Here is a 26,670-nt window from a genome sequence, read left to right as displayed (position 1 = left end):
GCCAGCATCGGCCCTGGGACACAGGTGTCCGCTAGACGACCACCTGCCTGGGGCGCGGGGCTCTGGAGGCTGGCTTGTCTGAGGCTGGGCACGCTGTCACCAGGTGAGGGCGCTTGCTGTCCGCGGCTGCGCTTTGCCGCCCTGAGGCTTCGGAGATCGGTAAAGGTTCTCTGTTAGAACACCAGACGTGGGCAACCTTAGACGTGGTCACGGTCTCAGGAGATAGGGTTTAATTTAAAAGGCAGAGTAACAGAGGGAAGGAGAGAAGGGGGGGGGAGAGAGGGAGGGAGAGGGAGAGAGAGAGAGAAGGAGAGAAGGAGAGAGAGAGAGAGAGAGAGAGAGAGAGAGAGAATGAATCCATCTGCAGGTTCCCTCCGCAGAGGCTGCAACAGCCAGAACTGGGCCAGGCCAAAGCCAGGAGCCGGGAGCTCCATCCGGGTCTCCCACGCAGGGCAGGGCCCAGGTGCTTGGGCCGCCTTCTGCTGCTTTCCCAGGCCGTAGCAGGGTCTGCGTGGGAAGCAGAGCAGCCAGGACTTGAACCAGCACTCGGCTGGAGGGTGTCGGCACTGCTCACTGAGCCGCAAGGCCAGCCCCTTGTTCATCCTTAAACGGTTTCCTTTTTCTGCTGGCTGTTGGGTTGTGATTAGAATGTGCCCTTAGGATGTGCTCAGCTGAGGTTTGAGAGCCAGAACCCACCAGGGCACCGGCAGGCCGGCGAGCTGTCACTCGGGCCACAGGCCCATCTGCAGCCCCTCTCCTGAGCCTGCCCAGCCCCAGATGGGGGAGAGACTGTGTTCAGAGCCGGCACTCGGGGGCCGTGAGGCCACGAGGCAGGAGCCCAGGCGTCGGGGACGGCAGGTCGGGGTCTCTGCCTGGAGCGGCGGCTTCCAGCCTGGGGACACTCGAGACGTGCGGAGCTGGCTCGCGTCTCCCAGGGCCACTGCTGTGCGCCTGCTCCCGCACGTCCGATCCCCTGACTGCCTCGCGGGGTCAGGCTCTGCTCCCAGAGCGGCCCTGGGCCTTCCTCGCTGGAGGACGCGTAGCGGGCTCTGAGAAAGCTCTGCGGCCATTTGCAGCTCCACCCCGCCCGGCCCCTCACTGGCCTCTTCAGTTCCAGGGGTTGGGGGGAGCCCTCAGGCCCACATCGCTGACGGGGTCTCCACTGCGCCTCTCCGCACACACTGTCCTAACGGGGCCGCCCTCAGGGAGAGGCTCCGTCTCCCCCACCACAAGGAACTGTGGCTCAGACTTCCAGGTCTCCAGCACAGAAGTCCCAGGGAAGGATTCCGATTGGCCCCGCTTAGGTCAGGTGGCTGGTGTCTGGACCAATCAGGCGGTAGCCTGGGGCGCAGGTGCAGAGGTGGGAGGAGTGGCCCGCGGGCCATCTGAGCAGGAGCGGCTCTGGCCGGCTGCTCATACAGGAGCCAGGCTCTCAGGGGAGGACCTGGGGACGGCCACGGGAGTGGGAGCTGGGCCCTGGGACCAGCAGGTGCGCCCGGCCTTCTGCTGGGGGACTGCACACGGGGAGGGGTGGGCGACGGCGGGAGCACCTGAGCTCTGAATGCCAGGGTGTGGCCCCCGAGCCCCCAGCTCTGTGCCTTACAGGGACTGCGCCGAAGACGCCTGGAGCCCGGCAGCAGGAGGCCGTGGCGCTGCCCCCGAACCTCCACCTGCAGACTCTGAGCATCCCCGGCTGGAGCTACAGCTCCAACCACAGTGCGCACCTGCGCAGTCTGGGCAAAGGTGAGGCCGGGCGGTGCTTGGCCAGCCCCCAGCGCGTGGGCCGACAGCGGCGGCGGCTTAAGACCTCAGCCTGCGGAGTCAGGCGGCCACTGCTGTGGGGGGTCTGAGAACTCACGGTGGGGCGCGGGATCCCATTGAGCCTTGTTTCTTGGGTTTCTCACTGTGATTGTGCAGTTACCTATCAGATAAGATTATCAGAGCTGCCCTCTGCTGGCACCTCCCCAGATGCCCTCCACTGCTGCGGCTGGGCCAGGCCAAAGCCGGGAGCCAGGACCTCCATCCAGGTCTCCATGAGCTGCCTCCCAGGGTGCACCTGAGCAGGAGCTGGACTGGCGTGCAGGAGCCAGGACTCTGCGTGGGCCTCAACGGCTGCGCCGAGCGCTGGCCGCGCGCCCAGGGTTGGGAAGGCCCTGGGGAGTTGGATGCCGTCACTTCGGGGCGCAGCTGCAGAGCTAAGATTTTTTTTTTTTTTTTTTTTTTTTTGACAGGCAGAGTGGATAGTGAGAGAGAGAGAGACAGAGAGAAAGGTCTTCCTTTGCCGTCGGTTCACCCTCCAATGGCCGCCACGGCCGGCGCACCGCGCTGATCCGATGGCAGGAGCCAGGTGCTTCTCCTGGTCTCCCATGGGGTGCAGGGCCCAAGCACTTGGGCCATCCTCCACTGCACTCCCTGGCCACAGCAGAGAGCTGGCCTGGAAGAGGGGCAACCGGGACAGAATCCGGCGCCCCGACCAGGACTAGAACCCGGTGTGCCAGCGCCGCAAGGCAGAGGATTAGCCTAGTAAGCCGCAGCGCCGGCCTAGAGCTAAGATTCTGCATGCCAGAGTTTAGCAAGTACGAAGGTCAGCCGAGCCTTCCCCCCAGCGTTTAACGCAGGCTTCCCTCCGAGCCTCGCTCTTGTCATCTGAAAAATGGAAGGAGAGGCACTGAGGTAGGCGGGGCTGGGGCAGGAGCCCGTGCCTGCGTGTAACACGCACAGGAGGGCACCGTGTCAGCCCCGGGGCCTGGCCACCAGGGAAGAGCCCCAGCAGCAGTTCCCGCCGCCCCCTGCAGGGGGCGCTGTGTCAGCACCGCTTCCTCCATCGCTGCTGGGCTCCGGTGGGCTCCAGGAAGTGGGTGGGCGGGACAGACAGAGCCGGAGAGTTGGGGTCAGGTTCAGTGGGGCCTGTAACAGCCAAGGTGGACCAGGACTGTCAGCCCCTGTGGGGGTGGAGTCCCCCACCCGCACTGCGCACTGCCCACCAGCTGTGCAGCCCAGGGCAAGGAATGGCCTGCTCTGAGCCTCTTCCTTGTCTGTCTGGTGGGGCCGGCGGCTGCCTCCCAAGGAGGTCGGGTGTGTTGGTCAGTTCTCCACGGCTGGACAGCTGACGCAGGACAGAGTTCCACTCTGCAGCCGGAGGCTGGCAAAGCCCTGGTCCTGCTCACAACACCTTGGGAAGTGGGCGGGAAGCAGGTGCAATGCAGCCTGGGGCCCAAGCCCGGGGTAGGGGGGACAGAGTTCAGTCCATCTGCCAGGGCTCCCCTCCCACGACCCAGGCCTCCCCATCCCTGGCCAGCGCTGCCACGTGCTAGCCGGGACCAGGTCACACTCGGGCCACGGGGCTGATGGACTAGGGCGCGGGAAGTGCGGGTGGCACTGGGGCTGCATGTTGGGGCCCTCACCGCCTCCCCCTTTCTGTGCGCACGGCCATCCAGGGGAGCCCCGGGCAGACCTCCGCCGCGTCCTGCTGCGGCTCTACCACCCGTATGAGGTCGGAGAGGACCCGGTCCTGTCCCAGCCAGCGACTGTGAACCTGGAGGTAAAGTGGCCCCACCCACCCTTGACCCCTGCTCAGAGCCCCCCCCACATCAGGGAGCACCCGCACTGGACCCCTGCTCAGAGCCCCCCAGGCCCACCCGCATCAGGGAGCTCCCACCCCCAACCCCTGCTCAGAGCCCCCCCCCCCGGCATCAGGGAGCACCCGCACCCGACCCCTGCTCAGAGCCCCCCAGGCCCACCCGCATCAGGGAGCACCCGCCACCGACCCCTGCTCAGAGCCCCCCAGGCCCACCCGCATCAGGGAGCACCCGCCCCCGACCCCTGCTCAGAGACCCCCCCGCGCGCGCATCAGGGAGCACCCGCCCCTGACCCCTGCTCAGAGCTCCCTCCCCCGCATCAGGGAGCCCCCCCCCGCATCAGGGAGCACCTGCCCCCGACCCCTGCTCAGAGCTTCCCCCGCATCAGGGAGCACCCGCGCCCGACCCCTGCTCAGAGCCCCAGGGCCACCCGCATCAGGGACTTGAACCTCGTGGGTGAAAACCTCGGCTGGGCCCTGGGAGGGAGAATTCGCACAGGGAGCACGGGGCTACCTGCCCGCCCTGCCTCCCGGCCTGGTGGGTTTGCGGGTTGCGGCCACGGGCCTGGGTCTGAGCCTTCTCACTCCTTGTGGTGAAACTCTTCGAACAGAGGACGAAACGGGCGCTCCTGCCGCTTCCTCAAGGACCAACGTGGGCGGCCCAGGCTCGGCGTGCACGTGCCTCCGTGGCCTCACCTGGGAAATGGGAGCAGGCACGAGGTCCTTAGTGCCCTGGGCGGAGCGGAGGGGCAGCACACAGGGCCTTGCCCTCTCCAGGACCCGCCCCGGCGCTCCCCTAGCTGCAAGGGAGCCTGGGAGCCTGCTTGCTGGGAGGGAGTGAAGCTGCGGGGAGGGGGTCCCTGTGGGGCAGGCAGCTCTCAGCGGCTGCCCTCTGCTCACCCGGCCCGGCCTTGGTTTTCCCGTCTGTGAAATGGGCCTTGCAGACCTGCTGTGAGAGTTCTGTGGGGCAGGCCAGGGGCCCCGAGGACGCCCAGTCTGTGGCGTGGCGCCCACTGCCGCACAGCGCAGCCCTGCCCTGCCTCGGTTCTGCCCCTGCAGGCTGTGCTGCGGGGGCTGGGGCCCGTGGAGGCCGTGGAGGAGCGCTCCCTCACAGGGACGTGGGACGTGCACGCGCTGAGCCGCTGGAGCTGGAACACGGAGCCTGGGCGCCGCCAAGGTTTGAGAGCCGCCCCTCCCCCATCCCGGGGTCCCAGCCAGGCCCCGGAGCTGACAGACCTGGTCCCGACCCAGCACCCGCCCCCACACCTCTGTGGCCTCGGGTGCTGCTTTCCCGTTCCGCATCTGCAGCCCCAAAGTCTGCCCCAGCATTCAAGAGGGACTCCGTGTGGGTCTGCACACGCAGGGCTCCACGCAGGCGTGTCTGTCCGTGTGTGTGTGCACGCATCCACGCCCTGCCCGCACGCCCTGCCCGTGCCCCGAGTGACAGCTCTGACCCTCAAGGGAGTCCCAGGTCCTGACGGGACCCTGTTGACGTCAGCCACTCTGCACCACGCACCGTGCCCTGGGCAGCTTCACGCATCTGGCCCGGCTGGTGATCAGGCGTCCCGGGAAGCCTCCCCTGAGCCCCCAGCTAGGGCAGGGGCCCCCATTGCTCTCCCGACCCCAAGTGTTTCCTCTGTGCTGGGCGCTTCCTCCGTCCATAGCACAGGCTGGACACACAGTGGATGCTCAGTGTGGTGGAGGGAGGGTGGATGATGGACGGATGATGGATAGGTTCGGGGGTAGATGGAGGACAGAGGGAGGCAGGAGTCATGGATGGGTGGGTGGGTGGGTGGGTGGATGATGGATGGGTGGATGATGGATGAGTGGGTGGATGGATGAGTGGGTGGATGGATGGATGATGGGTGGAGGGATGGATGATGGATGGGTGGGTGGTGGATGGATGGGTGGGTGGTGGATGGAGGACAGGTGAAGTGGGTGGGTGATGGGTGAGCAGGCTTCCTTGCAAAGGCAAAGCCCAAGCCCTGGGGTGTGAGTGTAGGGGCTCCTAGGGAGGGGAAGGGCAGCTTTTCCCAGATGTCTCCATGAGGAAGCTCCCCCAGACCAAGCGCCAGGCACTATGGGAAAACAAGGCACAGGGCTAGGACCAGCCTGTTCACAACACGCGTGGCAGGCCGGGCCTCGGGGGACCGTGGCAACGCAAAGGCGCCCTTGTAGCCGAGAGCCATCCTGGTGGAAGCCACAGCACGCTGGGGGCTGGGGAATGGGGGGAAGCAGGCAGCACCGAGGGGTGGTGCCGGACAGCCCCCTGTGCTCCCCAGGCCGCCCCGCCTCTCCCCCGAGGCCACCGGGAGGACCCCTGGTCACCGTCCACCCCAAGGAAATCCGGACGTTCTTCGTTCACTTCCGACAGCAGTGAGCCCCGGCAGGTGCGGCGGGCCTGGGGCTGCGCCTGGGGACTCCAGGAAGCGGGACAGACCCAGGCAGGGCCAGGCTGGGGCGCTGGGCGGTGGCCAGGACTGTTTGCAGTAGGAGTTCTCTCCTATTTTGTAATAAACACGAAACCTGACAGGATCGGGCTCTCCCCCACAGGGAGCCGCCTGCCGCTGCCCTCTGTTCTCAGACATTCTCCTGCCGGGCTTCTTCCTTGACAGAAGCCAAACCGGGGAGTCTCACCACGTGCAAAGCAAAGGACCCACAGCAGGGCCAAAATGCACCTGCCCTCTGGGCCCTGCCAGGTCCCCGGCGGCGGCTGCACACCTGCTGTGTGCGGCTGCTTGTGGTACTCCTGCAAGGGGGCTTGGCTGTGGCCACTGAACAAGCCGGGATCCCCGTGCCAGCCTCCCTCCCTCCCGGGACGCCACCTGCCTAGCGGGGGTCCGGGCCCACGCAGCAGGGGCACGGGGAGATTCCGCGCCAGCGTTACTAACCGCGACGAAGTGGGAGCTCCAAGGTTAACACCCACGAAACTAAAACATCCGTTCACACGGAAACCTGGACACCCACGTCCACGGCACTGTTCACAGAAGCCAGGAGGAGGAAGCAGGCCAGATGTCCGGGACCAAAGGGCACCTGTCCGTCAGATGGGCTGTCACTCAACCCTCGCAGGCCCTGCTTTTTAGCTGGGAGACATAAAGCAAGCTCCCGTCTGCTGGGTCATTCCCCAGGTGTCCAGGGCTAAGCCAGGCGCTCTGGCCACTGAATGCAGGACTCCCGGGTGGGTGGCCATCACCACGGCCCCCCAAGGGAGCTGGAGCCGGGGCTGCAACCCCGGGGGCTCTCATCAGTCGAGCTGCCAGCCCCACTGCTCACCACTGCTGAGCTCTGAGGAGGGAAATTCTAAACGTAGGGCGAGGGCCCCTCGGAAGTCTTACACTGAAGGAAGTCAGACACAGGCGGCCACATGCAGTAGGAGCCCCCTTCAGTCTGGGGAGGGCACAGCAGGCAAACCTAGACAGAAGCAGGTCCCACGGGCTGGGCGTGGCAGCTGACAGGGAGTTTGATTTGGGGGTAGCAAAACTGTGGGGGCAACGCTGTGGTGTAACCGGTAAAGCCGCCGCCTGCAGCGCCGGCATCCCATATGGGCGCCGGTTCCAGTCTCGGCTGCTCCACTTCCGGTGCAGCTCTGCTGTGGCCTGGGAAAGCAGTAGAAGATGGCCCAAGTCCTTGGGCCCTGCACCCACATGGGAGACCAGGAGGAAGCTCCTGGCTTCGGGTCAGCTCAGCTCTGGCCATTTTGGCCATCTGGGGAGTGAACCAGCTGATGGAAGACCTCTCTCTCTCTCTCTCTCTCTCTGCCTCTCTGTAGCTCTGCCTTTCAAATAAATAAATAAATAAATTTTTTTTAAAAAGTGAAGAAAGGGCTCTTATTAAAAAAAAACACTTGGGGAATTAGTGGTAATGGTCGCACAGCGTTGGAAATATACTGCAAGACACGGGATTGTGCACTTGGAAAGATGACTTGTCGAGTGTGGGGGCTCCATCATGCTGTGGCGCCAGCTCCCGCGCCGGCACCGCCGCAGCCAGCCGGCCTCCGCTGCTGCACCCGGGAAGGCGGCAGGGACGCCTCGGCCCCGTCCCCCACGTGAGAGACTCGGCGGAGCCCCTGGGTCCTGGCTCAGACTGGCCCAGCAGACGGGAGAGTCCAACTCTGCCTTTCAGATAGTAAACCTTTTTGTAAAAAAGAAAGAAAAATCACACCTATGACATACAAGGAGGGAGGGAGCGTCCCTGGGAGGGACAAAGTAGGAGTCGAACCTCCTGGGGGAGGGGGTTTGGCCCCCGCCGGGCAGCACGTTCTGCGGTTTGGCAAGTGGGGCTCAAGCGGTAGGCTGCCCTGTGGGGTGCAGGGGTCAGCCACTGGCCCAGCCCCGGCCCTTGTGGCCATCTGGGGAGCGAACCAGTGGATGGAAGGCCCATGGCTCTCTCTAGTATTTTCAGCCGTGTGTGTTGGGGGAGGGTGATTACGCGTTAGTGTGGAAAACAAGCCATGGAAGACAGCCCGACCTTCTGAAGGTAAAGGCAGGCAGGCTGTTCACAGCTGGTCTGTTGCAGGCGTCTAACCCAGAAAAACCAGGCACGTGTGCAGAGTGTACACGGTCGTGCATGTGCCCTGGTTCATGCTAGTCCTTGGGCCCCTGCACCCTTGTGGGAGACCCGGAAGAAGCTCCTGGCTCCTGGCTTCAGATCCGCCCAGCTCTGGCCATTTTGGCCATCTGCGGAGTGAACCAGCAGATGGAAGACCTCTCTTTCTCTCTGTAACTCTGCCTCTCAAATAAATAAATCTTAAAAAAAATTATTTGAGAGGCTGAGTTACGGGGGGGGTGGGGGGGACGCTTCCATCCAGAGCTGGTTCACTCCCAAAATGGCCGCAACAGTCAAGGTTGAGCCAAGGGCCGGCGCCGTGGCTCAATAGGCTAATCCTCCACCTTGCGGTGCCAGCACACCGGGTTCTAGTCCCGGTCGGGGCGCCGGATTCTGTCCCGGTTGCCCCTCTTCCTGGCCAGCTCTCTGCTGTGGCCAGGGAGTGCAGTGGAGGATGGCCCAGGTGCTTGGGCCCTGCACCCCATGGGAGATCAGGAAAAGTACCTGGCTCCTGCCATCGGATCAGCGCAGTGCGCCGGCCGCGGCGGCCATTGGAGGGTGAACCAACGGCAAAGGAAGACCTTTCTCTCTGTCTCTCTCACTGTCCACTCTGCCTGTCAAAAAAATAAAAAATAAAAAAAAGGTTGAGCCAGGCCAAAGCCAGGAGCCAGGAGCTGCAGCCGTGTCTCCCATGTGGGTGCAGGGGCCCAAGAACTGGGGCCTTTGTTGCTGCTTTGCCAGGTGCATTAGCAGGGAGCTGGCTTGGAAGTGGGGCAGCCGGGACTCAAACTGGAGCCCACGTGGGCGGCCGGCACTGCAGGCCGAGGCTTAACCCGCTGGGCCCCAGCTCCAGCCCGAGGCAGTTTCCCGGCTCCCCCACTTGGTGGGAACCATTGTTCTCCCTTGTGAGGTGGCCTTGTGAGGTCCCAGCAAGTGCAGAGAACTCCTGGACACCCCACCCCCACAGCCACAGCACCTCCATCGCATTCCTGCCAATCAGGGAGGCTACACAGACGCCGCATGCTCACCTGACGTCTGGCTGACGGGAGGGTCACGTGGCGTCCCACGTTCTGTGGGTTTGGCCACGTCTCCCCCAGCAGTCTCAAACAGGGCAGACCTACCGCCCTCCCCACAGGACCGCCCCTCGTGTCGCCGTGCCCCTGGTCTTGCCCTTCCCAGACCGTGGTCCACCTGAAACCATACAGTAGCTAAGCTGCTCCGGGCTGTGCGAGGCTTGGGGGGCCCGTCTTCACACTGAACACCGTTCCCCTGCGGCCGGCCTGCGGGGTAAGGACAGCGGGGCCACCGTGAGCAAAGCTCTGGAGGCCCACAGCGCCCGCGAGTTTTGTGCACCGTTTTCCTCGCGTTTGGATAGACACCGAGGGCGGACGGCTGCATGCTGGGTGCGGGTTTTGTGCGAGAAGCTGTCCAAGCGCCGTCCCAAGTGGCTGCAGTTTTGCGCTCCTGCAAGTGAGCGTTGGGTCGCGGCGGCTCCGGAGGGAGCCCGGCCAGGCGCCCTGGGGCGTGGGGGCTCCTGACACGTTGGGTTATAACCCACTTTTAACCCACTTTAACCGGCAGGAGGGGCCGAGCAGCCAGACATAAGGGGAGGGGGCTGGAAGCGTCAGCCTGGGCGCCCCGGCTCTCACTTCCTCATCACGCAAGGTCGGCGGCCAGCGCCCTGGTAATGGCCTGGGAAAAGCAGCGAAAGACCGGTCAAGCGTCTGGGCCCCTGCTACCCACGCGGGGGACCGGCTGAAGCGCCAGCTCCTGGCTGTGGCCTGGCCCAGTGCTGGCCGTGGCGGCCATCTGGGGAGTGAACCAGCAGATGGAAGACCTCGCTCTCTCCCTCTCTCTCTAACTGTGGTTTTCAAACTATATAAATAAACCTTAAAGAAGAAAATAAACATGTACACCCCCACCCAGGGAACCACAGGCGAGCCCACTCCTGGACCATTCTGGGTGCGCACAGAGGAAAGCCGTATTGGCAAAAAGGCCTGAGGCAAGAACTCGCTGATAACCGCTGAGGGCCAAGCTACCAGAACTGACCAGGGAACTGGCCAGGGACAAGGACGGCCAGAACTGACAGGGACAACTGACCAGGGCCAAGGACGGCCAGAACTGACCAGGGACAACTGGCCAGGGACAAGGACGGCCACGGCCACAGCAGGGCCCAGGGGGAGCCTGCCGCTCACTCGGGACGACCCGGGACCAGCAGGCCCAGACAACCCCGGGACGGGGGAAGGGCTGGCACCCGTTTGGACGGCCACACCGGGTGGGCTCCCTCCCGCGCGGCGGAGCCCTGCTCGCCAGCCCCCGGGCTGTCCAGCTCTGACGTCGCGCGGGCCGGACTCCTTTCTGGCCTTGGAAACAGGCACTGGGGCGGGGGCTGCAGGGCGTCCCGCGTGGGCGCTGGTTCGGGTCCCGGCGCAGCGCCCTGCTCACGGCCCGGGAGAGCAGCGCGGGACGGCCCGCGTGCTCGGGCCCGCACCTGCGCGGGAGACCCGGGCGGAGCTGCCGCAGCACGCGGGGAGCGACCCAGCGGACGGGGGCTCTCTACACCTGCTTCTCGAGTCCGTCTGCATTTTAGGGCGCCTGCTAACGAAGCCCAGCGAGGCGCGAGCCTCGGGACCTCCCGTGTGCGGAGACCCAGCTAGGACGCCCCGGGCGCCTCGCGCGTGTCCAGAAACGGACGGAGGCGGACGCTCCCTTAGGTGCCCACGACAAGCGGCGGGAGCGCGGCCGCCCAGCAGGCCACGGAGGCGGCGCGCGCGCGGCGGCGGCGGAACGCGGCGGCGGCGGCGGCCCGTAGGACGTGCGCGCGCCCGCGGCCCGACCGGACCGTAAAGCGGCACGCGGTGTCGTGAAAGCCGCCGCGAGCGCAGAGCGCTGGTTGACGGCCGGGCTCCATTTTGTTCGCCGTTTCTCTGCTCGTAAGTCGCTCGTCTCCGTGGCGTGTGTGAGGAGGAAAGTTGAGACGGGTGGAAGTTTCCCGGAGGCGTGCGGCGCCGGGCTGCCCGCGTAGCGTGTCCGTTCTCTCTCCGCAGCAGACGATGCGGCCCCTGGACGCGGTGGAGCTGGCGGAGCCCGAGGAGGTGGCGGTGCTGCAGCCGGAGGAGGACTTCGAGCAGTTCCTGCTGCCGGTCATCCACGAGATGCGCGAGGACATCGCGGCGCTGCGCCGCGAGCACGGGCGCGCGCCCCTGCGGAACCGCGGCAAGCTGTGGGAGATGGACAATCTGCTCATCCAGATCAAGACGCAGGTGGAGGCGTCGGAGGAGAGCGCCCTGAACCACCTGCCGGGCGCCGGCGGCGCGGCCAGGCCCGACAGGGCCGACGAGAAGGCGCGCGAGGCGGCCAAGATGGCCGAGATGCTGGTGGAGCTGGTGCGGCGGATAGAGCGGAGCGAGTCGTCGTGAGCGCGGCGCGGTGAGGCGGGGCGGGGGCCGGGGCCGCGGGTGGGGGCCGGAAGTGGCGGCCGTGGGGTCTGGGGCCGCGGGGTGGTGACCGGAAGTCGCTCCTCGGGGCCCGGGGCCGCGGGGTGGTGACCGGAAGTGGCGGCCGTGGGGCCCGGGGCCGCGGGGTGGTGACCGGAAGTCGCTCCTCGGGGCCCGGGGCCGCGAGTAGTGACCGGAAGTTGCTCCCCGGGGCCCTGGGGTGATGGCCGGAAGTCGCTCCTCGGGGGCCCCGGCCGCGGGTGGTGGGCGGGTGGTGGGCGGGTGGAGCCCGTGGGCGACCCCCGATCCTGCTGGGCGGCGCGCGCCCCTGACGCGGGCTCTCCGTTTGCGTCCTAGGTGTGCAGCCGCGGACGTGGTCGGGTCTGGAGATGGCTGACACCCGGAGAAGCTGAAGCCAGAGCGCCTTCGTTTTTCTCTTTTCCTGTCTACTCTGTCCTCACTTTCGCTCCGTTTCTGCGTGGTCTGCGGTTGTGACCTCAAGACGAGTTTCCGCCTGTGCGGCGTTTCCGTGTCGGGGGAGGTAGCTGTGTTTATTGTTGGGAAAACGCCCTCGCCCGCGGGGATGGCGGCCGGGCCGGGCCGTGGGTGGTGGTTCCGAGTGGCGGCTGCCTCGTCGCTCTCGCGAGACCCGCGAGCTCCCTGGAACTTCGGGGCCGCGCGCGGGAGCCCCGGGGTGGAAGTCCTCGGGGGCGGCGGCCGCTGGCCCGGGGACTGTCACTTCTGTGAGACCAAAGGAGGAGAGATGTATTTTCTAAACGTGAGTTCCCTGGGGTCCTCGGCCGCTGTCCCCCTCTGCGTGTGCGTGGACGACCATCTCCACTCGCTGCCCTGTGCTCGCCGTCGGGGCAGGGGTGGGCGAGGGTGAAGCTGCGTGGGCCCTGCCTGTCCCGCCAGCTCCGCGTGCTGTCCAGCGCCAAGTGTTTCCGTAGCAGACGTGAGCAGTCCTTGAGGTCAGAACCCTACCGTGTTGAGAAATCCCACCGTGTTAATAAAGTATTCATGGCTTGAACACGGGAGCGCGCGTGGTGCGGTCCTACCGTCCCGGGCGGGCGCCGGGGTCCCGGCCCTGCCCTCCGGGAGCGCGCGTGAGAAGTGCCCCGCCCGGTGCTGTCCGGTAAGTGGTCTGTGAGGAGCCCTCGTGGGTGGCCCGCGTCCCACGGAGGCAGGAAGTGCAAGGTCGCTGGCCCTCAGCGCCGCCTCAGCCCCTGTGGGGCCAGTGCGTGCTCACCGCGCGGGAGCCGACCCCGGGACCCTCCGTGCACGGCTCCCGGGTTAGGACCCGCAGCTGGAGCCCAGTGCCGGTCCGCGGGGCTCCGTGCTTCCTGCTGGCTGGTGGCCGTTAGGTGGTGAGAGTCGAGGGAGAGCGTGGGTGTGCGGGCATCCTCCAGGGCCAAGGAGGAAGCTGCGGGCCCGGGCACCGCTGGGGACGGCCGGCGCTCGCGTCTGTGGGGCGGGAGTGATGGGAGTGGTGGGTCGGGTGCAGCCAGCGGGACGTCCGAGGTGCGGGGAGCGGAGTGAATGGCACCCCCAGACCACGGCCTACGGCCTGACCTGCTTCCCCCCCCCCCCAGGATCCCGCCTCTGCAGGCCGGGGGCGGTTTTCTTTCTAAATGGTCACAATTTACGTGGGACACAGATGAGCAGGCAGAAGTGGGGCCGCCTCCCTGCTGGAGAGGAGCGCTGTCATGCTCGCCCCTGCAAGTTCACCTACAGTCACGGGAAAGGAGTTCCCACACGGTCACTGGGGTGGGCGCCCCGGGGAGTTCCAGCCTCCTGCCGCCGGCTCGGTGGGTGGGGGTCTGCCGCTCCAGGGGGCCGGTTGAGCTCCTGCAGGCCTCCGGGTAGTGGACCAGCACACAGGTGCATGCTCCATCTGCCCCTCAAAAACACGAGTGCTGCAGTGCCGAAGTTTTTTTTGAAATGGATGCACAGGCGGCACCCAAATACAGTACGTGAAGACACCCTGTTAGACCGGCGGCCCACGTGAGTGCTGGTTTTGGGTCCTGGCTGCTCCACTTCATCCTGGGAGCGCATCGGAGGGCGGCCCGAGTGCTGGCCGCCTGCCGTCCATGTGGGAGGCCCAGATGGAGCCCCTGGCGGCCATTTGGGGAGTGAACTAGCGATGGAAGACCTCTGTCTCTGATTCTGCCTTTCAGATATTTTTAAAAATTGAAGATACACAAGAAAAACTGCTTAGTACATATTGGGGCTGGTGTGACACTGGGCTAAGCCTCTGCCGGTAGCGAGTGCTGGTTTGAGTCCCGGCTGCTCCACTGCCGCCTATCCAGCTCCCTGCTAATGCCGCCGGGGAAGCAGACGATGGCCAAAGTGGTAGGCCCGGCACCCACGTGGGAGAGCCGTGTGGAGCTCCTGGCTCGGGCTGGCCCGTGCTGCTGCCATTCGGGGAGTGAGCCAGCTGAGGAAGATACTCTCTACCTTTCAAAAGAGAGGCAGAGTGAGGAAGGCATCTTCCACCCGCGGGTTCACTCCCGAAACAGCCACGTGGCCGGGTACCTGGCACTCGTCCCCTGGCGAGGGCCAGATGCTTGGGCTATCTCCAGTGTCCCCGGGCACACTGCAGGGAGCTGGGTCGGAGGCAGAGCGGTGGGACTCGCCCCTGCGCCCTCAGGGGAGGCTGGCGGTGCAGGCAGCAGCTGGCCCTCTGCGGAAGTCGGGCTCACGTTCGTTCTTTCTCGTCACAGCTTGGAGTCTCCCTGTCTAGATTCCACGTGCGTGTGTTAGGGCCGCCTGATGGTCCTCGTGCAGTGACTCGGGCCAGACTTGAAACTTGTCACAAGTCCCACAAACCCCTTTGTCCTGGCGATCCAGTCACACGTGCCCACCTGTAGACTTCATCCTGCGGCTTGCTAGCCAATCAGAGCGGCAGTCGCATCTTTGTGAGCCAAGAATGGGATGAGCCGGTCTGAGCGCCAGCCTTTCATGAAGCTCTGTTGCGCCAGAGTCGCCAAATTACAGACCCGGGGCCGGCGCTGTGGCAGAGCAGGTACAGCGGCCGCCTGTGGCGCCGGCATCCCGTAGGGTTCGAGTCCCGGCTGCTCCACTTTGGATCCAGCTCTGCTGTGGCCTGGGAAAGCAGTGGAGGATGGCCCAAGTGCTTGGGCCCTGCACCCCATGGGAGACCAGGAGGAAGCTCCTGGACCCTGGAGCAGACACCAGGGACGGCCTTAGCTGCGTTGCGCTCCGGGTCTGGGGACTGCAGTGACAGCCCAGGCTCAGCCCAAGTGCAGGCCGCGTGGGTCCCTTCCTCCCTGCCTGGGGGTCGGATGACAGCATGGCCTTGCCGCAGACCCGGCCCTGGCCACCTCCCCTCCCAGGCAGCCGGTCACTCGAGAGTCCATCTTCCCGACGCAGTGGGGGATTCCGTGCCCTGGGTACAGCTATAGCCGCCCGGGCCGGCTTCATTGCTGCAGCCGGAGGCAGCCGATGGCCGAGTGCCTGCGCCCCCGCCACCCACGCGGGAGGCCCGGAGTTCTGGCTGCGGGGCAGGCCCCGGAAAACGAACCAGCGACGGAGGATCTTGAAAGTGTGGCCCGGGAGGGCGCGCCGCGGGCCTGTGCGGGAGACGCGTCCACCGTCAGTGTCCCTTCTGGGGGTCCAGGCGCAGCCCTCTCTTCCCCTAAAAAACCACGTGCAACTCGGGGTAAGACCCCAGCCGCGAGCTCCCGCCCCGCCCAGGCCGCCCAGCACCCGGGAGCCCCGCAACCTGAGGGAATCCAGGCACGCAGACGCGGCTGCGCAACTGCGCCTGCGCGACCCCGGAGGCCGTGGGGGCGTGGCCGCAAAGGAGTCCTGGTCTGTCGTGAAAGGGGGCAGCACGGCGCTGGTGGACGGCCCCGGGAGCCATGTTTGCGGTGGGCTTCTGCGTTTCAAGGGGAGGTTTCAGGGAGTGAAGTTTTACTCAAACGCTGGGCGGAGGCCGCTCGCCGGGGGAGCCGGCCCTCTAAACGAAGGGCGCGGTGCGCGCCTGACCCCTCCAACTCCTGCACCGCAGCGGCGCCCCTCGGACAGACCCCTAGTCACGCCGGCCGCACGGGCCCCCAGGCCCCGGCCCCTGCCAGGCCTGCAGCGCTTGAGCGTGTCCTTGGCGGCCCGCCCCGCCCCGAGAGGGCCACTCGTGCTGCCCGCCCAAGGCCGCAGTGACCAGGGAGGACGCGGAGCTGCTCGGGCCCAGGAGCTCCAGCCGGGCCTCCCACGTGGGCGGCGGGGTCCGCCGCCTTCCCGGGCTGTTAGCGGGGAGCCGGCCGGAAGTGGAGCAGCCGGGACTTGAACCCGCGCTGCTGCAGGGACGCAGAACCCGGTGCTCCGCAACGCTGCCTCAGCCCACCCTCCTCCATGCTCTGCTCCCCACCCAGCGCAGCCCAGGACCCGGCCCCTGGTCCCTCCGGCCACAGCACACCCCACCCTCTCCCGGGCTCCCGGGTCCCCCGATAAACCTCTCCGCCACCCAAGCTGCCCCGAGCGCCGTGCCTCGGCCTCTGTCGGTCGCCTCCCACGCAGCGTGGGCGCAAAGCGGGCCTCCTGCACACCCACAGCGCCCGGCAAGGCTGCGGGCCGCGGCCAAAGCCTTGGACGAAAGGGCCCTGCGGGGCTGTTGCGCCCCAGCCGGCCACCGCCAGGCCCGGCGTCCCTCCCAGGCGAGGGGCTGGGCTGAGACCAGCAGGTGGGCTCCTGAACCCGCCCTCCGGGAGCTCCACTTTCACCCTCTCCTGGGCCAACCTTGAACAGTGTCGCCGGGGCCTGCTGTGACTACACTCGGATGCCGGCTCACTGTAGATAATGTGCCGGTCATTTTGGTCTTCCAAGACTGCATTAAAGGATTGACCCGGGGCCAGCGCTGTGGCGCAGTGGGCTAAAGCCCCGGCCTACAGCGCTGGCATCCATCCCACATGGGCACCGGTTCAAGTCCAAGCTGCTCCACTTCCGATCCAGCTCCCTGCTATGGTCTGGGAAAGCAGTGGAGGACGGCCCAGGTGCTCGGGCCCCTGCACCCGCGTGGGAGACCCGGAGGAAACTCCTGGCTCCTGGCTGCAGCGTGGCCATTGTGGCCATTTGGGAAGTGAACCAGCGGATGTAAGATCTCTCTCTCCCTCCCTCCCTCCCTGCACTTCGCCAGGAGTTTCCTGCACCTCACTGACTGCAAGAAGGGCGTTGGCCACGTGAGTTCACTGTTCTCTCCACGGAGTCTGGATCCCGGCTCAGGTGTCAAAGACAGGCAAATCCCACGCTAATCAGCAGGGTAAGGACAGTCGCAACAGGGACGGATCCAGTCTGAACTCCGCTTCGCCAGAACAACGGCTGGGGAGAGAGACCCTGGAGGAAGCACCAGGGCGTCTGACCCACCGGCCAGCTGCCCTTGTCCCAGGAAGGGGGAGGCTGCGGGTGGCAGGGAGCGGTTCCAACCGCGAGCTTTATGGAGTAACCGAGAGGGGACCCCGGGCCTGCCTGCCCCGGCCAGGTTTTGTTTTTCTAAGATCTGTTTAGTTATTTGAAAGGCAGAAAGAGGAAGATGGCCCACCCACTGGGGTCACTCTCCAGATGCCCACAGGGACGGCTGGATCAGGCCAGAGCCAGGAACCAGAGTCTGCATCCGGCTAACGGCTAACCAAGACCACGCCGAGCCAAAGTTCACCGGGGCGCGGCCTCAGAGGGGAGGAGCCCGGGCTCCCGGGTGGGGCTGGGGTTGTACAGGGGGGAGGGAGATGAGGGAGCCGAGTTGGAGCAGCCAAACGAAGGGACGCGGATGGGGCTGGAGCAGCGGAGAGGACAGGGTGTCCCTGACCACAGGGTCCCGGGCTGCCTGCTTTGTGACCGGGGCAGTGATGGGGAGGGACAGGAGCACAGGGGGTCTCAGCTCTGATTTGCAGCTGGGACCAACTGTGGGCACGGGGAGGCTCGCCAGGAGCGCGGCGCCTCTGTGTGTGTGTTCCTGACGCCAGGGGAGAGTGGGGAGACGTCTCAGACCCAAGTGGATCCAGGACTCACATCTGGGTCTTCCACGTGGGTGGTAGGGACCCAAGGACCTGGGCGTTCATCTGCTGCCTTCCCAAGCGCACCAGCAGGGAGCTGGGTTGGAAGTGGAGGAGCCGGGACCCTCACTGGCGCTCTGAGGACGTCCCAAGCAGCAGCTTAACCCCCCCCCCGCCACCCCCCCTGCCGTGACCAAGCTACGGCTGAAGCAAATGGTGGCAGCACAGAGCTTTGTCAGCAAACACGTTAGGCAGACCAGAGTCATCCCTGGGGTGTAGCCATAAGTGGCTGGAAGCCAGGTGAGAGAGAGGGAGAGGGAGAGAGAGAGAGACCAGCCCGTCGCAGCCTACAAACCCGAGGGGCTCAGACCCCAGCGCGGCCGCCTCTGCGGGGCTCACTCTGCCCCGTGTTCTCCGTCTTCTCCATGCACTTCCGGCCTTCCACGCCCCACCTGTGCCCCTCACAGTCCAGGAACACAAGACAGGAGCCCGGCGGGGAGATCACATGGGAGCCGCAGCCCTCACAGCCACCGGGTGCCCAGCAGGCCAGGGCCTCTGCTTCCCGGTCCAGCCTCCTGCGCGTGTGCCGCCGGGAGTGCCCGGGTCCCTGGGCTCTGTGGAGCGGGGCTGTCACTGGACGAGGCCTGGTTTTCCGGTGTCGCAGGGTCGGCACGCTTTGTTCTGCAAAGAGCTAGACTGCAAATATTTTAGGTTGTGTGGGCCACGCACCGTCTCTGTCGCACAGTCCTGTCCCTATATTATTTCAGACATTACACCTGTGAGGGGCAGCCGGGGTGGGGGTGGGGGCTGCCCTCAGCCCTGGTTCTCACGCCTGTGCTTGCTCCCCACGCCGGCCCTTGTCCCCTGCACTCCGTCTCTGCGTCTGAATATACCCGTGCTAGCGACTAAGCTCTGGTGCACCCAGACCCCAAACCAGCCCATCCTCCGCGAGACCCCTGCTCTCTAGGCGACGGCTGCCGCGGGAGGGTTTGGAAGACACCCCTCCTCCGTCTCCACTCTCCGGCGCTGCACCTGTTTGCCATGGTATGTTAGAGTGCGAAATGGAGATGATCCAGGTGGGCCCGCTCCAGGCTCCTGGCTGACATAAAGCAGGAGTGCTGGACAGACGTGGTGTCGGCCGAGGCCTGGCTTTGGGCTCATCAAAGGCTCCGGGCTGCAGCCTCCCTGGTACATGGACTGAGGGAGCTGCCTGCAGATCTCCTGACCTTCCCACGCCCCCGCGACCCCAGCTCCTGACACATTCACGGTGGGGACCAGTGGGGACCGGTTTGCAGCACAGGAAACCTGGGGAGACACCAGCTTTCAGACCACAGCAAACCCAAGCCCCTGGGAGTGGGGGAGGGGATGCCAGGGGAGGGGGAGGGGCAGCTGACCCTGCCTGCAGGCTTTGAGGTGGGAGTCCCTGTGCCTCCACATTGAGGGATGGACAAGCCTACACACAACAACACATGCATGCTGCATAGACATGCGCTGGAAACTTCGCGAGAAACGGCATTCAGGGGCCGGCGTCGTGGGCAGTGGGTTAAGCGCTGGCCCCAGCATGCCGAGGGACCAAGCACAGGTTCCAGTCCCTGCTGCCCCCACTTCAGGCTCAGCTCCCTAATGCGCCTGGGAAATCAGGGGAAGATGGCCTAAGTGCTTGGGCCCCTGCACCCACGTGGGAGACCTGGATGGAGCTCCTGGCTCCTGGCTGGGGCCTGGCCCAGCCCTGGCCGTTGTGGCCGTCTGGGGAGTAAAGCAGCGGATGGCCCTAGTCTCTCCCTATCATCCTGCCTATCAAACAAATTTAAAAAATTAAAGCAACATTTACTGAGCTCCTGCTGTGGGCCAGGCACAGTGGGGGCTGCGGGAAACAGAACCAAGTACCCGCCTGGCCGTGGTCTTCCGGAGGTCTGGGGTCCGCGACGCGTGCCCTAGGAATCAGCCCGCAGGCCTGCGCAGCACCCGCAGCGGCCAGGGCGCTGAGGCAGACCCCCGCCCAAGGAAAAACTTCCCCTCCAGACCCAAGGGGTCTAGGGTAGGGTGCACTGCGAATGCGCGCGCAGGTCGGGCAGGGGGACCCCCCGCAGGCTGCAGGGTGGGAAAGGACCCATGGCTGCAGAAAGTCCGAGGATCTCTGGCTGACGGTGTCACCCGCGACCGCGGCCGGACGGCGACACCGCACCCGGGCGCAGCCTTGCGGGGCGGGAAGGGCGGCTCTGCGCCTGGCCTGCGGGTCCTCGGAGCGGCGGGATCTGCAATGCCGCCTTGCGAGGTCCCTGCCGGGGGAGGCTCCCGAGGTCGGAGCGCCGCGGGTGACCCAGGTGCGGCGGCCCGTGTGCTCGGTCTCCCTCCCAGACTGCGGGACTGTGACGCGGACCTGGGTCGGGGTTCGCACCGTGGGCGCGGGGACGGATCTCGCCCAGCAGAGGTGGGGTGACGAAGCCCTCGGCACGACGGAGGTTTCTCCAGCGCGGGTGGGCTGTTTTCCTTTTGCGAAGGCCTCCGAAGCCTGCAGCCCAGGGGGAGGTTTGAGTGGAGACGTCTGTGTGGGATATACGCAGGTGTAGCAGCGGGGGTGTCCCGGCAGGTGCACCCGCCAGGGCAGGGGTGAGAGGGCGTGGCCCCGACGCAGACGCATGGGGGTTCTCAGCGGAGTGGCAGGGAGGGGGAGGCGTGATCGTGGGGTCTTCGCGCTGCGTGTCCGTGCTGCTCCCCCTGGCGTCGGCTGTGCTGCAGTGTTGTGAGGACCTGATGCCCAGGGGTAGGTTTTGGTGCGTTCAGAGTGGTCAGCTCATTTGCATGTTTTATGGGAAACGTGGTTTTTATTTTTGTGTGTGTGTTTTGTTTTGTTTTGTTTTTAAAACGAAATACCAGCGGCCAAGGACAGGACGTCACACCTTGTGGCCCCGGCTGGCTCTGTCCCGGCCCCTGGAGCAGTGCTAGACAAGCGCACAGGCACCGGAGCCCGGGGAGTCTTTGGGAAACGCAGCCCCCAGCCTGCGGTTAAGGACCCAGCGCCCAGGTACCAAGGCCCTCAGCGGTTAGGGGTGCTTGGCAGCAAACCGCTGAGAGGCAGAACGGGAGCCCCGGGGAGGTCTGAGCAGGCGCACGGCCGCTCCCCTCTGCAGTTGAGGGAACCGGAGCTGTGGCTGCGGCTGCTGTTCACTGCTGTGGTGCGCAGAGGGACGTGCGCCTGGCCTGGCTCTCCTGTACAGATGCACCTGCCGACCTCGGCCACCTGCCCCTTCTTTATTGGCATTAGGAGGGTGAGGGTATGTTTTTCAAAAAAATACTTATTAGAAAGAGAGGGAGAGACAGAGAGAGAGGTCTTCCATCTGTTAGTCACTCCCCACATGGCCGCAACACCAGGGCTGGGCCAGGCTGAAGCCAGGAGTTTCATCTGGGCTCCCCCGTGGCTGGCAGGGACCCAAACACATGGGCCCTCTCCCGCTGCCCTTCCCAGGCCATCAGCAGGGGTCTGGATTGGAGATGGAGGAGCCGGGCTACAAACTGGCACCCACGTGGGATGCCGGCATCCAGATGGCGGCAATGCCGGCTGAACCACAGCGCCAGCCCCAGGGGGAGGCTACCTTGGGCCGCGGCTTAACCCGTGAAGGACCCGGAGCCAGCACAGCTGGGCTCTCCAAGACTGAGGCCTGAGGCCCGCACCCCCCCTCCGGGAGCTCCAGCCTCTGCCGCCCCCCCAGACCAGAGGAGGGGGACACGGGGGCATTCCTTGGGGTTCCCTGTCTCCGAGTGGGTGTCTGTGAAGGCAAGGGCGCTTCCAGTGAAACACACTTCCTTTTTATTTTTTAAGATTTATCTGTTTATTTGAGAGAGTTACAGAGAGAGATGCCCGTGGGACACCTGTGTTCCGGACCAGGGGGCCTGGGGTCAAGTTCGGGCTCCTCTCTCCGCTCCACATTCCTGCCTGGCTCAGGTAGTTGGGTCCTCGCCACCCTCGTGGGAGCCCTGGGTTGAGTTCCATCAGAAGCTGGGAGAGAGGCCGGGAACGCGTTCTCCCTCCACGGCCCCACGAAGGCACCGGCTCCGCCGACCCCTGGAGCTGGGTGCTGGGTGCTGGCCTCCAGGCTCGGGCCAGACTGCCGTGGCCCTCTAGGGAAGCAGCCCTGGCTGCAGGGGGGCTTGGACAAAGGGTTGGCAGTGCCCGCCCCGGGTCTGGGTCTCCGGGAGCCACGTGCTTAGGGCGATGCAGCCCCCACCCTCGTAGCTATAAGGCCCGTAACCCCTGACCCTCAGGCCCGAGGAACCCACTTCCTCTAGCCTCTGCACCTCCTCCTTCATCAAATATTTGTCTGACACATTATGGGGGGCAGGGACCAGTGTGGAGGAGGCCGTGTCTGCGCAGGAGTGCGAGCTGGCCTGTTTACCCACCTCCTCCCTCTGGGTCTCCACTCCCCTTCTGCAAAGCCCCGAGGTTGCCACAGCGGTATAGGCGAGGCCGCTCCTCTTCCCACACCTTCCCTCCTTCCAGCTGCCGGAGGGTGGAGGCTCCGCCAGCTCTCAGGGGCACAGGCACTGGGGGCGCCGGAGGGGGGGGTCTCCTTGCTCTGCGGCCTCCGCCCTGGCCTCCCTGCCTCCAGCCTCAGCCTCCCCCGTCTCATACCAGCTGTCCAGTGGGGCCTCCAAAGGGCCAATGTGACCCCGTGTCCCCCAGCGTAGGACCTGAGACCGCTGGCTTTTTGTTCTGATGCGTGCATTTGAAAGGCAGAGTTATAGAGAGGGAGGAGAGAGAGAGAGAGAGAGAGAGATTCCATTCACTGGTTCACTCCCCAACTGCTCACAGCCAGGCCGAGCCAAGAGCTCAGAACTCCATCCGGGTCTCCCACATGGACGTGTTAGGCAGGAAGTTAGGTATGAGCTTATGTGTGTGTGACAAAGGCCTCCGGAGAGGAGAAGACTTCTACATCCAGCATCTGCATCTACATCTCAAAGTCATCCTGTTGGTGTTTCAGGGGAAGCCCGGTATTCACATCCTGCCCTGCCCTGCCCCCTTCTACCTGATAACCTGCCAGGTGGGGTCCCCGCCCCTTCTGCCTGACAAACCTTCCACAGTCTCCCAGGTGCAGCCCAGTATCTACATGTCAAACACCCTGCTCCAGATCCCCGTTCTCTAGGGGGTCCTGTTCACCCTTCCTCTGAACCCAGGATGGCGCCAGCCAGGCTTCCTCCTGTCTGATACCTTCAAGGGAAAACTCAGATAGGAGCTTCTTAGTATTTACAGCCATAAAATCCTTTGTTTCAGGAGGAAATGTGTGAAGACAAAGACCCATCTCCTTAACCCCCCCCCCCCCCCCCCCCCCCCCCCCGGCCTCAACCGGACTGCGCGCTCAGCCCTCTGCCTCTCTGCTGAGCCGCCCGCCTGGTCTGGCCAGGTGTACTCTCTCCACTCAACCATGCAACCTCGCTCCTTCCCCCCCACCCAGTCTCTCAGGCTCTGTCTGGAGGGGTGCCCATCCATCCTTATGGATGTCCCTGCCCTAATAAACCTTGCTATTTTACCTCCCACTACTCTCTGTCTCACACCTGAATTCTTTCTTGCGTGAAGACAAGAACCCTGCAATTTCTCTGGTAACAGACGCAGGGGCCCCAGCACTTGGGCCGTCCTCTGCTGCTTTCCCAGGTGGGTTAGCAGGGAGCTGGACCAGAAGAGGAGCAGCCGGGCCTCCAACCAGAGCTCCAATATGGGATGGCGTCGTACCCACTGCTCCTCAGTGCTGGCCCCCAGAGCTCTGGTGCAGGGCCAGGCCAGCAGGAGGGGCTCCAAGATGGGGTCCCCACAAACCCCTGCACTGCGCTCTCTGCGCCCCCTCCAAGTACTGCTCCCAGCCAGCGTGCCACTCCTCCCCTCCCAGCCCGGGGAGGCAGACGGGCTGCAGGTGTCCTGGTGCCGGGCTCTGGGCCCCTGCCGACCTGGGGCCACCCCCGCGGGCCTTCAGTCTGCACAGCCTGGTGTGGGCGACCACAGAGGGCAGAGACGCTTCCTGGGAGCTGTCCCCTCTGCACACGGGTCACCATGAGGTCAGCCCTGCAGGCCAGGCCTGGCCTGCTCTGCACCCAGCACCTTGTGGTTTTCTCGAGAAACTCCTGACGCTCCCTGGGGCGTGTCTCCTGCCCGCCCGCCCCCTGGCACCGCGGTGGCCTCGGCAGAAGCAGGAAGGGACGCCTGCCTTTGCCGACCAGGCCCCTGTGCCCTGGTTAATTTGAGGGCACCTTTCTGCTGCAGGTCACCTGGCCTCGAGGCGGGTGAGGCTGGGCCACGGACAGTGCCAGCGGGCAAGGGAGCCTGGCGCGCACGGTGGCGGGCGGCAGGCCCTGCAGGGGTGAAGGGTGGCCTGCTCGGCTCCCAGCCGCTGTGCCTGTGGCCTGTGCTGCAGCCACGTTAGTAGGTGGCTGTGGGGAGCTCAGACCGGAGCGCTGGGGCTAAGGATAGGAGGGCGTGGCCTTCCCAGTTCCCTGCTGCGTGTGCCCTGGGACCCGGGCTGTTACCGGAGAAATTGCAGGGTTCTTGTCTTCACGCAAGAAAGAATTCAGGCGTGAGACAGAGAGTAGTGGGAGGTAAAATAGCAAGGTTTATTAGGGAAGGGACATCCGTAAGGATGGATGGGCACCCCTCCAGACAGAGCCTGAGAGACTGGGTGGGGGGGAAGGAGCGAGGTTACATGTTGAGTGGAGTACACCTGGCCAGACCAGGCGGGCGGCTCAGCATGGAGGCAGAGGGCTGAGCGCGCAGTCCGGTTGAGGTGGGGGGTGGGGGGGTTGGGGGGGGTAAGGAGATGGGTCTTGCTTCCCCACCTCTGCTCCTCTAGGGACAAAGGGCTTTTTGGATGTAAATAGAAAAACTTCTCTCTTGCAGGTCTGAAACAAAGGACTTTATGGATGCAAATGTTATCAGACTGGAGGAGGGGTGGGCAGGACCCCCTAGAGAATGGGGATCCGGAGCAGGGTGTTTGAAATGCAGATACTGGGCTGCGTCTGGGAGATTGTGCAAGGTTTGTCAGGCAGAAGGGGCGGGGACCCCACCTGGCAGGTTGTCAGGTAGGAGGGGGCAGGGCAGGAAGTGAATTCTGGGCTGCCCCTGAAACACCGTCAGGATGACTTTGAGATGCAGATGCTGGACAGAGATGTCTTCTCTCTAGGCCTTCATGTCACACACACATACGCTCATAACTGACTTCCTACTAACAGGGCGACAGGTGACCCCGCGCTAGCTGGGGACGGGAAGGGTTTTCAGTCTCCTTTGGGGAGGAGCTGGCTCTACGGATGCCCAGGAGGGGGCGTTCCCTGGGAGAGGCCGCTGGGCCCCGCCCGCGGGCATTCGACCAGACGTCCCAACCGTGAAATCTCGGCGGGAGACTGGGGGGCCGCGTGGCCTCTCGCAACACGGTGGAGGAAACACCTCTGAGAAGCGCCTTGTTTCAGGCGCAGGCGCTGTAGACTCGGAATCAAAACGGAGCGAGTGTGGCCAAAAGCTGATTGCGGACCTCTCGCTCCTGGACGTACCAGCTCTGCTCCCTAACGGCCAAGGGTGGAGCTTGTGACACTCTGGGCCCAAATTCCCAGGACTAGGTTGACAGAAATGCGTCCTCACTGCTATCCTACAGCCACAGCTTGGATCTTACTGGGTTTGTAGTGGGTAACTGGTACCTCACAACCGTATCTGGTTTTCCTTTTATTGGTCACTGCACACCAGGGCTCCGGTGTGAAACTGGGAGCCCCAGTGGACAGAGCACTAAAAAGCTGTGTGACCCGCCGCCGGGGGCGCACTCTGGTGGGGAGCGTCGGCCCCGAGCGGTGGCCGGTCCCCATCACTTACCTTGCCTCTCATTTGCAATGAAGCTCATGCGTGACTGTCACTTGGTTTTGTAATATTCCATTTTAGCTGACAAGTGGATGCATCAGGCACCTGCCAGGAACAGCCTGGCTCCTCCCCCAACCAGCAGCCCCTCGGGGCTGCGTGCAGGGGCCTGGGGTGGGGGGCAGCTGTGCTAGAGGGGGCGACCGCTTTTAGCATCAGAGAAATTGGCTCTGGACAGCACAGCGGCTCCCTGGGAAGTGCAGCCCAGCCCCCACTCCGGAGTTGGCTCGCTGTGTCCCTCCAACAGGGCTGCCCCCCACCTTAGCATTTGTGTGACCTTCCCCCATGACTGGGCTGCCCGGGAGCTGGCTGGAACGGTGGCCAGCACCTGCCCCGCCCTCACAGGGACTAGCCAGTGCGGCTCTTGCCCCAGCAGGCCACGCTGGCCCTCCAGATCGGGGAACCCTGGGCAGAGGCAGGGTGTCCAGTCCCGGGGGCGGGCGGCTGTGCTGTGTGTTAGGCTGCCCGGCCTCCTAGGCAGTTCAGGGAGCTCACCTGGAGGCCTGAGTTCCGGAAGAGGCTGGGACACTGTGGGGAGAGCACGTGGGGCAGGGGGCGTGAGGGTCCGTGGTGCCCACAGCTGGCCCCTGGACGTGGCGGGGTGACAGTGGGCAGCAGGGCGTCACCGTGTGGGCTCCCACCTCTCCTCTAACAGGGCTCACAAGGAAGTGTGCCTACAGGGAGAATCCTGGATCCGCGCGGGTCCGAGCCAGCTCCCCCACAGGACGCGGGTCCCACGGCTGCCCCGGCTACAGACCAGGCCGGTCTGGGGAACATCCTGGACCTCCCCGCACTGCTGCCCCGCGGAACTGCCTGTGTGCCAAACACCCTGTCTCACCAGGTCTCCAGCTGCTCCAGCCCATCGCCCACCGCCCACCTCCCTTGATCCAAGTTCCCTATAAAACCCCAGCCCTCCTCCGAGACAGCCCCCAGCGGTGCCTCCGTCACTTTATCCTCACATCTGCCCCCAAAGCGGGGGAGGGGCGCTGCATCCGGCCCCACCCCCTTCCTCACGGAACAGAACCACACTGCAGCCACCTAACGGCCTGAGCCAGGGGCCACGTGCGCTGCCAGCTCTCCTGGGGCCCCGGGGCGCCTCCTCAGCCCTGCCTGGGCTCTCTCTCCGTTCCGACCACCTCCTCTCTTCCTGTCCTAAGCGGTAAGTCCAGCCTTCTCCGGATCCGTGGACCTGGGCCCGCTCTGATCGGCGGGGGCACTGGG

The 26,670-nt window shown here is 65.1% G+C and overlaps 3 protein-coding genes across 6 annotated transcripts in view; all 3 read left to right on the top strand.

Annotated features, from left to right (window-relative positions):
- Positions 1-7,398, top strand: part of MAN2B2 (mannosidase alpha class 2B member 2) — a 31,360-nt gene extending 23,962 nt beyond the window's left edge. Inside the window, exons 13-17 of one of the 3 annotated variants that reach the window (XM_070069560.1) lie at positions 1,606-1,743; positions 3,438-3,541; positions 4,637-4,754; positions 5,860-5,967; positions 6,131-7,398. In XM_070069560.1, the coding sequence (XP_069925661.1) occupies positions 1,606-1,743; positions 3,438-3,541; positions 4,637-4,754; positions 5,860-5,957 (458 nt within the window). In that variant the 3' untranslated portion in view covers positions 5,958-5,967; positions 6,131-7,398. Of the gene's footprint in view, positions 1-1,605; positions 1,744-3,437; positions 3,542-4,636; positions 4,755-5,859 lie in introns of all 3 variants that reach the window. The other 2 variants (XM_070069561.1, XM_070069562.1) reach the window with 2 other exon arrangements.
- Positions 7,399-10,906: 3,508 nt separating this feature from the next.
- LOC138848764 (MORF4 family-associated protein 1-like) lies at positions 10,907-12,589 on the top strand. Its single transcript, XM_070069559.1, has 3 exons — positions 10,907-11,055; positions 11,170-11,551; positions 11,917-12,589. Exon 2 carries the CDS (start codon positions 11,176-11,178, stop codon positions 11,539-11,541), a length of 366 nt encoding a protein of 121 aa, XP_069925660.1. The 5' UTR covers positions 10,907-11,055; positions 11,170-11,175; the 3' UTR covers positions 11,542-11,551; positions 11,917-12,589.
- Positions 12,590-12,735: 146 nt separating this feature from the next.
- Positions 12,736-24,232, top strand: LOC138848763 (uncharacterized). Of its 2 annotated transcripts, none has more exons than XM_070069558.1 (2): positions 12,736-16,837; positions 18,470-24,232. In XM_070069558.1, exon 1 carries the CDS (start codon positions 14,873-14,875, stop codon positions 15,866-15,868), a length of 996 nt encoding a protein of 331 aa, XP_069925659.1. In that variant the 5' UTR covers positions 12,736-14,872; the 3' UTR covers positions 15,869-16,837; positions 18,470-24,232. The 2 variants fall into 2 exon arrangements, with proteins under 2 accessions (XP_069925659.1, XP_069925658.1); XM_070069557.1 differs by having other exon boundaries at positions 12,736-18,611; positions 20,445-24,232.
- The last annotated feature ends 2,438 nt before the right edge of the window (positions 24,233-26,670 follow it).

Source organism: Oryctolagus cuniculus, chromosome 2 (assembly GCF_964237555.1).
Source record: "Oryctolagus cuniculus chromosome 2, mOryCun1.1, whole genome shotgun sequence".
Taxonomy (NCBI): Eukaryota; Metazoa; Chordata; class Mammalia; order Lagomorpha; family Leporidae; genus Oryctolagus; species Oryctolagus cuniculus.
Note: the sequence above shows the minus strand (reverse complement) of the source record. Positions and strands in the feature narration are given on the sequence as shown.